General features: G+C 39.8%; 1 protein-coding gene across 1 annotated transcript in view; it reads right to left on the reverse strand.

Moving 5' to 3' along the window:
• ANK3 (ankyrin 3, node of Ranvier (ankyrin G)) overlaps positions 1–9,045 on the reverse strand; it is a 662,526-nt gene extending 653,481 nt beyond the window's left edge. The window contains exon 1 of the mRNA XM_006895588.1: positions 8,846–9,045. Within this exon, the coding sequence (XP_006895650.1) occupies positions 8,846–8,908 (63 nt within the window). The 5' untranslated portion in view covers positions 8,909–9,045. The remainder of the gene's footprint in view (positions 1–8,845) is intronic.
• Positions 9,046–14,217: the final 5,172 nt, after the last annotated feature.

The raw sequence follows: 14,217 nt of genomic DNA on the forward strand, positions 1-14,217 counted from the left end.
ACCTGTAGGGATTTCTGGTGACCCATAGTAAGAAGCTTTGCTGCAATCCCAAAGGCTCATGGTTCAAATCCACAAGTTGCTTTGAAAGAGAAGTGTGGCCAAATTCCTCCTGTGCAATTTCTAGCATTTAAAAACTGGGTCAACCATATAGGTCAGTTCTGACTCAGCAGCACCCATCAACAACTACATATAAAAGCAAAGAAAAAACCTCCAGATTACACCATAGCACTATTTTTTTAAGACTAGGGTTACATGGAGTTTCTATTCTTTTTAGAAAAATTTTAAGTTAATATATAAATTCCCAGGTAGTTTTAGCCATTAAATATCTCCCCAAAACAACAAAGATCTGAATGTATAAGTACTTGGAGCAAAGACAATACAGAAACATGCAGGCTAAAATGAGGACACTTTACCCCCCAGTACAAGAAGATGTTATTACTCATTCTTGACATGTCAACATTTTGGCTTCATAAAAATGGATTCACCAGAAATCTACACATTTTTAAATGCCTGCAGACTATAGCTGACAGCAATTGAGGTGGTACACATAATCACCACAAGGAAAAACATGGAGTAAAAAAGTAAATAAAAATGTCCAGCTATATAAGACTAAGAAAGGAGTACCTTGACAGTGATAGATGCAACTAAATGACAAAGAATGTACAAGCCACTGGACATGGAATATCTTCAGCTCTTCAGGAGTTAACAGGTATCTAACAGGTGCTCTAATCAGTATGCCAGCTTTCAAATCATCACCGAGAGACGGTTCTGAGAGGTTATTTGCCTATAGAGCTATAGTGAGGAAATGAAACAATGTTCAAACATATTGAACACAAAAGGAAATTACAGGACAACCCAATGGTCCTGAACTCAGGACGGTCACCATAGCAAAGGGTAGGATGCACTCGTTACACTAATGAAAGACATTCAAACCAGAGAAGAGTGCAAACATGAAACCCTAATGTCATTAGGGATATTGACTGAGCAATAAACGACAGCAAAAACCCATCACTGCATGTCAATTTTTACTCACAACAACCCTCCATTGGGTTTCCAAGGCTGTAAATCTTTATGGGGACATCTTCATGTTTCTTCTATGAAGCAGCAGGTGGATATGAACAAGGATATATCCATTTGCAGCCCAACAGGCTATGCACCCCACCACCTTTCAAGAGCACTGCTCTTGTTGTGTGTAGTCAACTAAAAACGAACCCATAGCTGACCCTCCAGCGGGTTTTCAGAGGCTGTAAATCACACAGGATGAGACTATCTTTTTCTCATAAAGCATCTGGTGGATTTGAACTACGTATCTTTGCCTTAAATGCAACCCCTTACCCTAGACCACCAGTGATATCTCCAATATCATTAGGAATATTAAAGAAACAACACCAAACAACAACAGAAACCCACTGCTTTTGAGCAATGGAAGCCCTGTACAAGGAATCTGATGTGATAAATCTTAAGGGGAGGGGTCTTCCCATTTTTCTCCAGAGGAGTGGCTTATAGACTAAAAAAGGTTGACCTTCAGCAGTATCTACTAATACTATGTAGCAATCACCTAGTATGGACTACATTATCAAGGCTCCTTTAAATAAACACTGTCTTTTTGTTATGTACCATTGAATTGGAACTTACTCATAACTGACCCTCCAGGAGGTTTTCAGAGGCTATAAATTGCATGGGAGGAGATGGTTCATCTTTCTCCCACGGAGCAGCTGATAGATTCAAACCACTTGCCTTTGTGTCAGCAGCATAACTACTTACAAACAAGCCAGCTTGGCTCTCCTACCAGGGATGAATACACATCTAGATAATTGACACTTGCTCAGAGAAGAAGCAAGTACAGCTTTCACATGGCAGGCACACAGCAGCTTTTGCAAAAAAGAAATAACAAATGTTATGAAGCTTGCACTCAGAAGAAACAGAATGGAAAAGGTGACTGAACTAAAACTGAAAATCTGTTTATTGAACTTCTTGTTGTTATGTGCCGTCGAGTCGCTTGCGACTCATAGCGACCCTATGTACAACAGCCCTAAACTCTGCTCTGTCCGGTGCCAATCTCATTGTCTCCGACACACTCTTCCAAATTGCTCCAGTCACCAAATCAATCCATCTCCCAGAGGGCCTTCCCCTCCTGTGCCTGCCCTCCTCCACCCTCCCAAGCATGATGTGCTTCTCCAAGGACCGGTCTCTCCTTACAACATGACCAAAGTATGTCAGACGAAGTCTCAGAATCCTTGCCTCCAAAGAGCAGACCGGTTTAACCCTCTCCAAGACAAATCTGTTTGTTTTCCTAGCAGTCCATGGTACGTACCCTCAACACTCTTCTCCAACACCAAAGCTCAAAGGCATCAATTCTCCTTCTATCCTCCCTAGGCATTGTCCAGCTCTCTGATGCATAACATGTGATTGCAAAGCCCATGGCCTGTACCAGATGCACCTTAGACTACAGAGACACACCAACTTACATAAAAAATTAGTCTCCTTACAAAGTATAGTCAACATTCCAATCTTCCACTAAAAAAGAAAAAAAAATCATTACAAAAACCAATGGTTGAATGAATCAAGGGAAATGAGTTCTTGGTGGTCATTAATAATAGACACTCTAAGGCATATCTTCTACCAGATAGAACAATGGCACAGGTAAGAACCCACTATTTCTACTAAGTCCTAGGGTTGTCTGCTCATACAGCAAATTTAACTGTCCAACACACAGAGCATTTTGATTGCTTACATTCTTGAACACACCAGGATGCTTCAACTCTTTCTCTCATACTCTCATCTTACATTCCTTCTTAACTATACTCTATTTACCTAGGAAACATGCATCTTCTTTTTGTTTTCTTATTTTTTAATATTTTTCATTGCTATTTGGCTCCACAGTCAACAGTCTTGGCACCAGCAGCCAGGAAATTAAAAGGTGCATTGCCATGGGAAAGTCTGCTGTTAGGGACCTCTCCAAAGTACTGAAGAGCAATGGTGTCTCTCTGGAGACTAAGGTGCGTCTGATACAGGTCATGGTCTTCGCAATCACTTGTTATGCATCAGAGAGTTGGACAATGACCAAGGAGGACAGAAGGAGAATTGATGCCTTTGAGCTGTGGTGCTGGAGAAGAGTATTGAGAATACCATGGACTGCTAGGAAAACAAACAGATTTGTCTTGGAAAGGGTTAAACCGGGTGGCTCCTTGGAGGCAAGGATTCTAAGGCTCCGTTTAACATACTTTGGACATGTTGTGAGGAGAGACAGGTCCTTGGAGAAGGACATCATGCTTGGGAGGGCGGAGGGACAGCGCAGGAGAGGAAGGCCCTCTATGAGGTGGATTGATTCAGTATCTGGGATCATTGGGATGGGAGTGTCAGAGAAAGTGCGATTGGCACAGGACAGAGCAGAGTTTAGGGCTGTTGTACATAGGGTCACTATGAGTCGCAAGCAACTCGATGGCACATAACAACAACAACAACAATAACATTTTAATGAAAGATTATAGAGGACTTAGATTTCTTTTTTTTATTTTTTATTTTTTAGGACTTAGATTTCTATTCACTCATTGTTGTACATTTTCCTCCCTGCCCTCCCAAGCCCCTAGTTCACTTTCCTCTTTGAAAAACAAAATTCTCTCATTGTTATACAATCCTCCCCCCTTCCCCAGTCCACTTTAATGTGCAGCACTTATTCTGGACTCTTGTCATGAAAATAATACCTAATCATATAGTCCTCCTAAACAGTTCTCTCCCTCATCTGTTCGAATGCACTGAACATTATTTATCCCCTCTTTTCTTAGTTTTTCCCTATACCCGATGTCAGTCCAGTTTGATAACAGTGGCATTATGCAGTGCTTGTCCTTTTGTAACTATTTTACTCAGCATAATATCCTCCAGGGTCACACATTTTGTATAATATTTCATGCGTTTTTTGTTTTTCAGTGCTACATAGTATTCCATTGTGTGAATGTACCACAGCTTCTCTCTCCATTCATTCGCTGATGGGCACTTGGGTTGTTTCCAACTCTTTGCTGCTGGGAACAAAGCAGGAATAAACATATGTGTGCATATATCTGCTTGGGTAGCAGTTCTGGTTTCTTTAGGGCATATTCCCAGTAGGGGAATTGTTGGGTCAAATGGTATTTCTATTTGCAACTTTTTGAGAAAGTGCTATACTGCCTTCCATAGTGGATGCACCATTTTACACTCCCACCAACAATAAATAAATATTCCAGTTTCTCCTCAACCTCAGCAAAATCTGTTGTTTGCTGCTCTGTTGAATTTTGCTATTCTTACTGGGGTGAGATGATATCTCATAATTGTTTTGATTTGCATCTCTCTTAGAGCTAGGGATTTTGAACATTTCTTCATGTGTTTGTTTACCATCTGAATGTCTTCTTTGGTGAAGTTTCTGTCCATATCCTGTGCCCATTTTACAATTGGGTTGTTTACCTTTATCTTGTGGTGGTGCTCGAGTATTTTATAAATCCCAAATATCCCTTCTCTGACACGTCACTATCAAATATTTTTTCCCCAGTCTGTGGCTTCCCTTTTTACTCTGTTGGAGAAGTTGTTGGATGTGCATGGGGATTTAATTCTTAGATGTTCCCATTCAACTATTTTATCCTCTCCTGGTTGTAGGTTTTTCAGGATGCTTGGAAGACTGTTCATGCTGTGGATTAGGGCTTCTAGAGCTCTTCCAAGCTTTTCTCTAATGAATTTTATAGTCCTTGGTTTTAGTCCTACGTCCCTGATCCACTTTGAGTTGGTTTTTTATATTGTGTGAGGTGTGGGTCTAGCTTGAGTTTTCTACAGATAGTTTTCCAATTTTGACAGCATCCTTTGTTTAAAAGGTTGTCATTTCCCCACTTAAGTGATTTTATCTTCTTGTCAAAAATTAGTTCACCATAGGTAGATGGGCTGATTTCTGTGTTCTCAATTCTATTCCATTCATCTATGGAAACACATATCTTCTTAATCTCAGTTCAAGCAATTCAACCTCTACCAATCCTTCCCTGACTTCATGCTTCAAACAGAATTTTTGACCTTGCATTCACCTTTGGTTTTATACCCTTAACACATTTCTACACAAGCTAGTTTGATGTAACTAGCTTTTGGCTAATAAAAGGCCAACACTGCTGAATGAACTAAATTGATAGAAAGGAATTAAATTATCATCAGCATACTTTATTAAGCATACCTAAGTTGGAAACGTGGACAATACACTCTTCTTTTGAAGCTAAAGAAGTAAAATCACTAGAGGTCATATTTTACATTTCCTCTTTTCAGTCTGCTTACTAAGCACTTCTGTGAATCTGATACCAGTCAGGTCATAAGTTCATTTAAAAAAAATTCTTCCATAGGATAGATAAGTTACTTCTGTGTGGAAAGTGTGAAATTCCACTGACAATCAGTTTGGACTGATGTGATCTCATTTGGAATCTCTCTGGAAAATATGACCTGAATGCCACAATGAGTTTATGTGCTGTGCTGCTAACCATTCAAGTAGGTGGTTCAAATCCATGAGCTGGTATGACAGAGAAATGAGGCAACCACACTCTCATTATGACTTATAGCATCCGAAACCTGAGGAAGGTGTACCATGGGTTACAACTGACTAGAAGGTGATGGGTTGGGTTTGAAAATATGCTCCTATTTTTCTTTTTACTATCATAATATCTGTGGCTTGTTGTGTCAGATATCTCATCATCTTATAACAAGTTGGACTGTTCTAGCTGAGATCAGACAGTAAGTATATTGACTTTTAGTGAACACTTGTAACTACATTCAATTAACCAATGAGTTGCCATCAAGTCAATTCAGACTCATAATGATCCCACTGTATCTGAGTAAAGCTGTGTTCCATTGAGCTTTCAATGGCTCGTATACTGGAAGTAGATTACTGGGTCTGTCTTTCCAGTGCCACTGGGTGAACTCGAACCTCCAATGTTTTGAATAGTAGTCAAGCATACTAATCACATGCACTGCCCATGGCACTTTGAACAGTGCATAGATAAACAACTATGGGAAGAGAAGACACACATATTACACATTATATGAAGAAAATATGTGAAGAATATTTCTTACTATCAATTTGTATCCTTATAATCCTAAGCAAAATACATGTAAAATACTAACAAAGGTATCATTTAATAATTCTTCCACATTGATGATGTCGACTCAATACTTAGTATGTCTCACAAGAGACTTTATACCCAGAGGCCCTAAGCATGTGTTATCGTCTTCTAAAAACACAGTACGAACACATACTTTTAAGGCCGCCTAGAGATAGAATTTTTTTTTTTTTAGTCAGGATGCAATATATGCTACAATAATTTGCTGTGTAATTAGGAAATATTGAAAATTCTTGAGAAACTTGGTACAACATGGTTCTGCAAAGTGAATATATTTCCCATCTTCAATGCTTTCATTTGACCACACCCACCAACACTGCAGTGTGGATCTCCCAAAACCCTCAGGCAGCTTCTCAAATGTTAGGTTAAGAAAGAAAGGAAAATGAAAAAAAAAAAATTTTTGTCCTTTACCAGAGAAAACAGAGGAAAGGCCTATTCATTTAAAAGATAACTCTTAATATGTAGCTGTACAACAGCGAAAATTCTAGGCAAAATCTAGTCACTAAATTGGTACAGAGAATTCAATAGGACATTTCTTTAGTTTCAGCTTCCTTTAAGACCACATATTAAGTGCCTCCTGAGGAAAATTCCAGAAGACTCACCATGATTAAGGAATAGGGGGGCAGGTATATGACAACTTGAAAAAGAAGTAGAATGCATTAACTGCCCCAAGAGTATAAAATGCTGTGTCGATCCAGTCAAGAGGCTTCAAGAAAAGGATATAGCCTGTTTTGTACCTTCAGGGTAGACAAGATTTTACATGGCACTTTCCTACGTGGACAAAAGACACACATCAGCAGAAATGGTAGAATCCAGAGACTAGCAACACTCCAGTTGAGATGCAGTCAGATATGAAGGACACAATGGAGAAATAGGGGAAGGTCAGTGATACAGGACAGGGTAGGATTATGAGGGACCTCAACCCCTTGGTGAAGAATATGGATTTCATGGACCAAGCAATGGGGAGCTTGGAAGGTATTGGCAACAGAGGGGTGAGGGAGCATAGAATGGGAAGGAGAAAGCACTTGAGGCAACAAATACTTTCCCTGGAACAAGATAACATTAGATGATTGGGGGAATGAATATAACTGAGACCATTTCAAGGCAGTTTAAAGGGGGGGGGGATTAGTACCCATGTTAAATGATTTTGCATAAAAGCTTAGTGATTTACGACCAAGTAAGCCACTGCTCATTTTAATCTGGATTGAACTGCGTGGCTCACGACGTCTGTGTGGGCTCTGTGACACTCCATGTTCAGAATCATGGTGGAGGCTGTCAGACAGTGAAGACGATCTCTCAGAAACATGAGTGGAGCTGACAGATTTCCTTGAGACCGGCACCGTTCTGCCAGGCATTAAACAAATCATTTGTGCTGTGCAGCTGCGACCCGCTCTCTGGGGAAATCAGAATGGCACCTTTGCACCATCATCAACCCCTGCTGAGACAATGTACGAGAAGTCAAGGCTGACTCAAGCCAGTGTGCACAGCTTCACTATCTGTAGGATGTTGGACCACTGCCCTCGTGCACCAACGTGTCATCTTCAGAGGGGTCTGCTGACAGCAGCCCCTTTAAGTGCACCATATGCAAATGAATATTTTAATAAAAAAACAAATGGATGATAATAAATACGTAAATGCCTGGGATGTTCAATGAGTAGTTGAAATCTTTATCATTTTTACTATAGCCAATCCTTTTCTATGTGTCCACGGACTTGGCATACATATCACATCACCTCAAGGAAGCCTTTTTAAAAGGCACATTTACATATTACCTCCTTAGCAATTAAATATCATATTCAAATAATGCTATTATGGATAAAGAAGCCAAATATGTATTTTTTCCTTTCATAGCTATGAGCTATAATCCTATTTCATCAGTTTGTTTTCTTTGTTACACACACACAACTGTCTTCCCCATCAGTGGCACGCCCTAAAAACAAGCAAGTTTATAAACCACAATGGATCAAAAGCAAATGCTTTTGACCTGGGGAATTATCTTTTTTTTCCCCCTCCCATTCCAAAATGTGTGGGGAAAGTTAAGAGCAGATTTTAAATCATACACATTTGAGAAAACCAAAAGGAATCTACAGGTTTACAATAATCATCTATGGAAGTTTTAAAGATTCTTCAATTTACATGGAGGAAATTAGTGTTGCAAATTATAAGGGACAAATTAGGCATATGGCTGCACAGCTGCAGAGTCGAGTGCAAACCTGAGATTTGTCAGCCATAAGCTGATCAATAATTAAAATGGAGTTCACCTCCATGCTGTAATTTTAAAGTATGACCACAGGTTTCCCAAGTTTGCCCAAAATCTGTGTTAAAGTCAAGCCTCTATACCATAAGAATATCCATTAGTAACTGTGCCCTGTTGATTAGGAAGGCTTCTGGAAATTTTGAAGGGGGAGAAACACAACACACACACCCACATAATTAGGACATGTGTTTACTTAATAATCCTGAATATCACTATGAAAAAACACCACTTCAGTGAAATCTAAATGACTATATTTAACTGGCAAAATATTTTAGCAATGTATCCGAGTTGTGATGTTTTTCCCCAACACAGAACACACCCATTAAGAGACCAGAAAAACAAAAGCATTCGAATTCTCTAGCAGCTTCTTAAAATCTTAAGCTAATGCCTGAAAAATCCAGCCGAAAGATCACTTCCTCCCCAGAGCCAGAGAACAATGCAAAGAACATGTTGCTTATTCATGTCTTACCTTTTTTCCTTTCCTTTTCCTATGAGCAGGCTTTGCATTTTTCTCCTTTGGCTCTTCACTCATCTTTTCTTTAGATCAGGTGAGTTTATAAAAGGCAGGAGCTCACCGCCTGTATTCCAACATCCAAAACCACGACAAAGAGTCAAAGCATTGAGACCAAAGTCCATTTACGGGTGCTCCCCAGGCAGGCAGCCTCTGCTGAAACCCAGCCCCTGTCAGTGCCAGAAAGACGCGGGCTGCTAGCGTAGCCCTGGTCAGCTTTCCTCCAGAAGAAACGGGGTGTTCCCTATGTCAAGCAGGCAATTATTCCTCTAAAGAAACTCAATTATTTGAGCCTTTCATTTTTAACTAATCGTTACCCTGAGAGAAGAGCTTGACAAGACTTTGTTGCTGTTCCTCCATAACAGTGATTTTAGCCTGGAAGTGGTGAGAGAGGGAGCGAGCAAGCAGCGAGTGAGCAAGAGACACACACATACACACACACCCTCTCTCCCTCACCCTCTCTCTCACACACACACACAGAGAAATAAGCTAAAGACTGCTGACAAGCCTCCGAAGCCTTCCCAGAGGATGATTTGCTGTTTCTTGCAGGCTGGGAAGCTGAAAGTAAATTGCTCTCAGTGCTGAGAGCCAGCCATGCTCGCACATGTGTTGAATGCATCAGGGCATACCGGAGCAGGGGGCAGGCAGAGAGTGATAAAAGATCAGGTTGCTGCTTCGTGGGGGGAAAAATAAACCCAATCACGGGCTTAAACAATAAAAGAGACCCACTACTTGGACGCAAACCACTTTCTCAGTGATTTAGCCCCCACCCCAGGTAATAAAAAAGTTGCCTATCTTCCCCTAAGGATAAGCTCGTTGCAGAAAGCCCCTACACTCAATTTGTCATTCAGCTTATTTAATTATTGGCTTCCTCTTGTGACTTCACCAACAAACAAAAACCCCTCTGGAATATTCGGGAAATACTCAGCGCGAACTGCTGTCTGTATGTGGCAGAAACATTCTGTGCTTGTTGCCTGTGTGGAAAGCAGCACAAGCCCCAGATCATGTTACACCCACCACAGCTGCCCTGACCCCACAAACTGTCCACACTCCACACTGAGGCCCAGAGGTAGGATAGCTGCTGGGTATCTGGAGGTGGGAGCACCAGTACCATTTCACACAAGCCTCAAAACTCTCAACACCTTCCATCCTCTTACACCTAGCAGAAACACCATCAGAAACTACCACTGAAGCATCTTTTAGAAAAGCGCCAGCTACATTCCGATTCAGGAAGGTTCGAGGCTCTGAGAGCCACCACTAAGACTGGGAAGAGTCCCTCCAGCCCATCACTGACAACAGTTCCAAGACAGGAAGACAAGGAACAAGTGAGAAGGGAGAAGAAAGCATGGAGTTGGGTCAGATCCATCTCTAGGGGGAGACAGGCAGGAGCAAACCATATTACTTGCCCATTCTAACATCTTTATTCAGGAAAAATGAAATTAAAATTCATGTTAACATTTTTATTGGAGATAAACGGGACTAAAATCAATATAAGGAATGGTCCTATTGGGAAAAACATGTGACCAGGGCACAAGCCACAGAATTATTTCAGCGATGTGTGTGGGAGAAATTTAGCAGTGGTTCAAGAAAATGCTGCTTAAGTGTTGAGCCAAAAGATGGATCTGTTTATGATCAAATAGTCCCATTCTTCATGTATTGTGCAAAAGGGGATTTCTGTCTACAGGCTCCCAGCAATCCTCTCCCTAGACCATGAACTATAAGGAAGGCACATCCAGGAAGACCTGAGCAGGAAGAACACTGGAGAAGCCTTTCTCATCAGGGAGTGAGGCAGGGACAGGGATGCAAATGACCCTTCAAAGTCACATGGGTTTTTATCAACTGTGGGTTAGCTATTGGAGCTACTTCCTACAGTGAGATTGGCACGCTGTTTAATTATAATAATATACATCTCAGTTCGTCTGTTGTATCCAGAATTCTCAATGGTGTCAGGCATCCAATGTTCCAAGTTTCTGTTCAGATATTGAATGGCTACCTGCCTACACTTCCCATTTTGTGCTCTAGAACATTCATTGCTCTTGTCATGCAAGGAAAAGTGGAAAATATAACGTGACAGAATAAACCTTTCAACTTCTTTGGTGATTCAAGCCTTGCTCATCTTCAAAATAAGGGGAAATGAAGAACTTGAATGCTGCTGTCACTGGTACCACTTGTATTCCTCTAACGGATGTGGATAAGGTCAGCACTTTAAAACTAGAGTCACCGTAAGTCAGACGTTTTCACTAAAATCTCACACTGTTCACTAGTCAGCACAAACAGTACTTCTAGCAAGAGTAGATTCTTGGCAGTGTATCTAGATCCTGAGTTTAATCACTTCCTCAGAAAGTCTTTATCAAAAATCAGGAATGAGCTTCTTTTGTAAAATTTGAGGGTCTAAAAAAAAGATTTGAAGGTATATAATGAAAGTAAAACTGAGATTAAATTTTGTCTGTTCCTGAGCAAATTTACAAATTAATTGTGACAACAAGATACACAAAATTAAATATGAAAATTCTCAAATACATAGCACAGGAACATGTGTGGGGAAAATATTATGATAACTTTTAAAACTGCAAAAATATGTTTATTTACATTGATAGAAATTGAGGAAATAGATGGACTCAATTTGAATTAACATAAAATAATTATGCCTGTCGTTCTTTGAGAAAGTAAAATATTTTGTATATTCATTTATATGTGAAATGCTCATATTACAAGCAAAAGTGCTCTCTGCTGGTTGGATAGAAAAAAACCCAAAGACCCTTAAAGACAGTGTTTATGCAGCAAAATTCTACAAAAGATCATTTTAGAGAGGACTTAGCTTTACTGATGAAAAACTAATAAATCCAATTGAATACTACTTCCAGATGTCACACTATATAATCAGATTTGATAGAAAAATAATTTTTAAAATTAAGTTTAAAATATCATAATTTGTATCTACAAGTAGCCAATCCATTAATTGAGCTTGAATTTTATGCTGAAAGTATGTGATTTATTCCTGATTTTATGTTCATTTTCTTGATAAATCCTAGGCTTTCTTTAGAAGAACAGCAAGTCTACCTCTGAAATTCCGTTAGACAGAAAGAGAATGAAGGCCTTAAAGCATCACAAAATTAGCAGGAATTCAATTTCTAACTATATAAACCATTTCACTTTCTGAATCTGGACAATCTAATTTCCTTTAAACAATTTAATACAAAAATTAATGATTAATGTTGTTCAGTGGTGCTTCTGTACATATGGACTTTAGAAGTATGAATCCAGAGAAATTCAGGTTGTTTTTCACATAATTGACATGTTAACTGTCTCATTAAAATAGCTCTGGGTAAAAGGAATACTTTGATCTGAAAGTTCACCTAAAGGTGATTACTTTTTAAAAACTGTTGAGTGTCAATTATTTGCCAATAGTAATCTTTTATTCAAATTACCAAATTCCCCCAGCCCTTGGATAAGTTAAATTTGCCTTGATTTAAAAAAAAAATCTTAGAACACAAATTATCAATCCAAAACCAAAACTTTTGTCTGTCATTTTACTAAACATGATAACATAACTGGATCATAGCGTTTATAAAATTGGCTCCAAAGAATTAACAGCCTAATTAGAGCTTACTGCAGATAGAAATGATCATAAACTAGTTGATAGAGATCTACTAAGACAGTTCTATTTTTAAATCAAATAACTCGCATAAGAGGACAACATCCAGGGCCAAGTTAAGTCTTGTAGAACAGATCTATTTTTAAAATGAAAGTGGCTTACCATAGGAGAAATGACAGGTCCAGGGTTATTAGGAAGCCAATTTCTTTGACCTACACTCTGTGTAACATTCATAAAAACACTAAGTAAAAGTTCCTCACTAGAATTTAAAGTACATTATACTAAAGGTAAAAGAAATGCCTCTAAGATCAGACAAAAATGCCTATATGAATAAATGCACTTTCTTTTTAAGGCTGGGGCCGTCACGTACTTACTGTAAGTTACACTGCTGCTTGGCAAGCTGAGGGGATAGCTAACTCTTACTAACAGCATTCTCTTGATGCCATTTATCAGTCCTCGATGCTTAAAATACTTTTAAACTTAAAGATAAAACTTCAGGCAAACATACTGACTTTTCCCTTTTCTTTTCAGGCTCCTCTGGCATTTTAGCGCTGGATGTGGCCCTTACTCAGAGGCAGCCTGCTTTCCTAAGGTCACCAGTCAGCTAATGGCAGAGCTGGGACCACAAGTCGTTCCAATGACTCGTTCCCCCAGAGTGATTTCTTTCCACTACACCAGCATCTCCCTGCCTCCCTGAGAGGATAAATTGAGCCCCAGTGAGATTTAAGATTCTATTCGGCAGTACGCAAACTTGAATAGTTATACACTTTAAATTAGAAAGAAACAGTTTGTTATATATATATATGCATGCAAGTGTAATATATATGTACTACATGTGTGTATGTATATCATATATGTTACTGTTGTTATGTGCCATTGAGCCACTTGCAACTCATAGTCACTGTATGTACAACAGCTCTGAACTCTGCTATATCTTGAGCTAATTTCATTGTCTCTGACATATCTACCCCTCATTAACTCAGTCACTGTGTCAATCTATCTCATCCATGTGTGTTGTTATTATGCATATTTTCAAAGACCTTTCCAAAGTTCTGAAGAACAATGGTGTCTCTCTGGAAACTAAGGTGTGTCTGATACAGGCCATGGTCTTTGCAATCACTATGCATCAGAGAGTTGGACAATGACTAGGGAGGATAGAAGGGGAATTGATGCCTGTGAGCTGTGGTGCTGGAGAAGAGTGTTGAGTGTACCATGGACTGCTAGGAAAACAAACAGATTCAACCTGGAGAGGGTTAAACCGGGCTGCTTCTTGGAGGCAAGGATTCTGAGGCTTCGTCTAACATAATTTGGACATGTTGTAAGGAGGGACTGGTCCTTGGAGAGGGACATAATGCTTGGGAGGGTGGAGGGACAGAGCAAGGGAGGAAGGCCCTCTATGAGGTGGATTTTTTCAGTGACTGGGATAATCAGGGTGGGTGTGTTGGAGACAGTGTGATTGGCACAGGACAGAGCAAAGTTCAGTGCTGTTGTACATAGGGTCGCTATGAGTTGCAACCCACTCGACGGCACATAACAACAACAACATAAATAGCACGGGAGAAGACTGTCCCACTTTCTCTAGTGGAGCGAGATGGATTGAAACGTTGATGGATTAAAGTTGTGTTGCCTTTGGGTTGGCAGCACAACTCCTTACCACTAAGCTACCAGAGCTTTTCTAGATATTGCATATACATACTAGTTATATATGGTGGTGTTGTGTGCCACTTAGTTGGAA

The sequence above is a fragment of the Elephantulus edwardii genome, unplaced genomic scaffold (genome assembly GCF_000299155.1).
Source record: "Elephantulus edwardii isolate Elephantulus edwardi_28Jun2011 unplaced genomic scaffold, EleEdw1.0 scaffold00170, whole genome shotgun sequence".
NCBI lineage: Eukaryota > Metazoa > Chordata > Mammalia > Macroscelidea > Macroscelididae > Elephantulus > Elephantulus edwardii.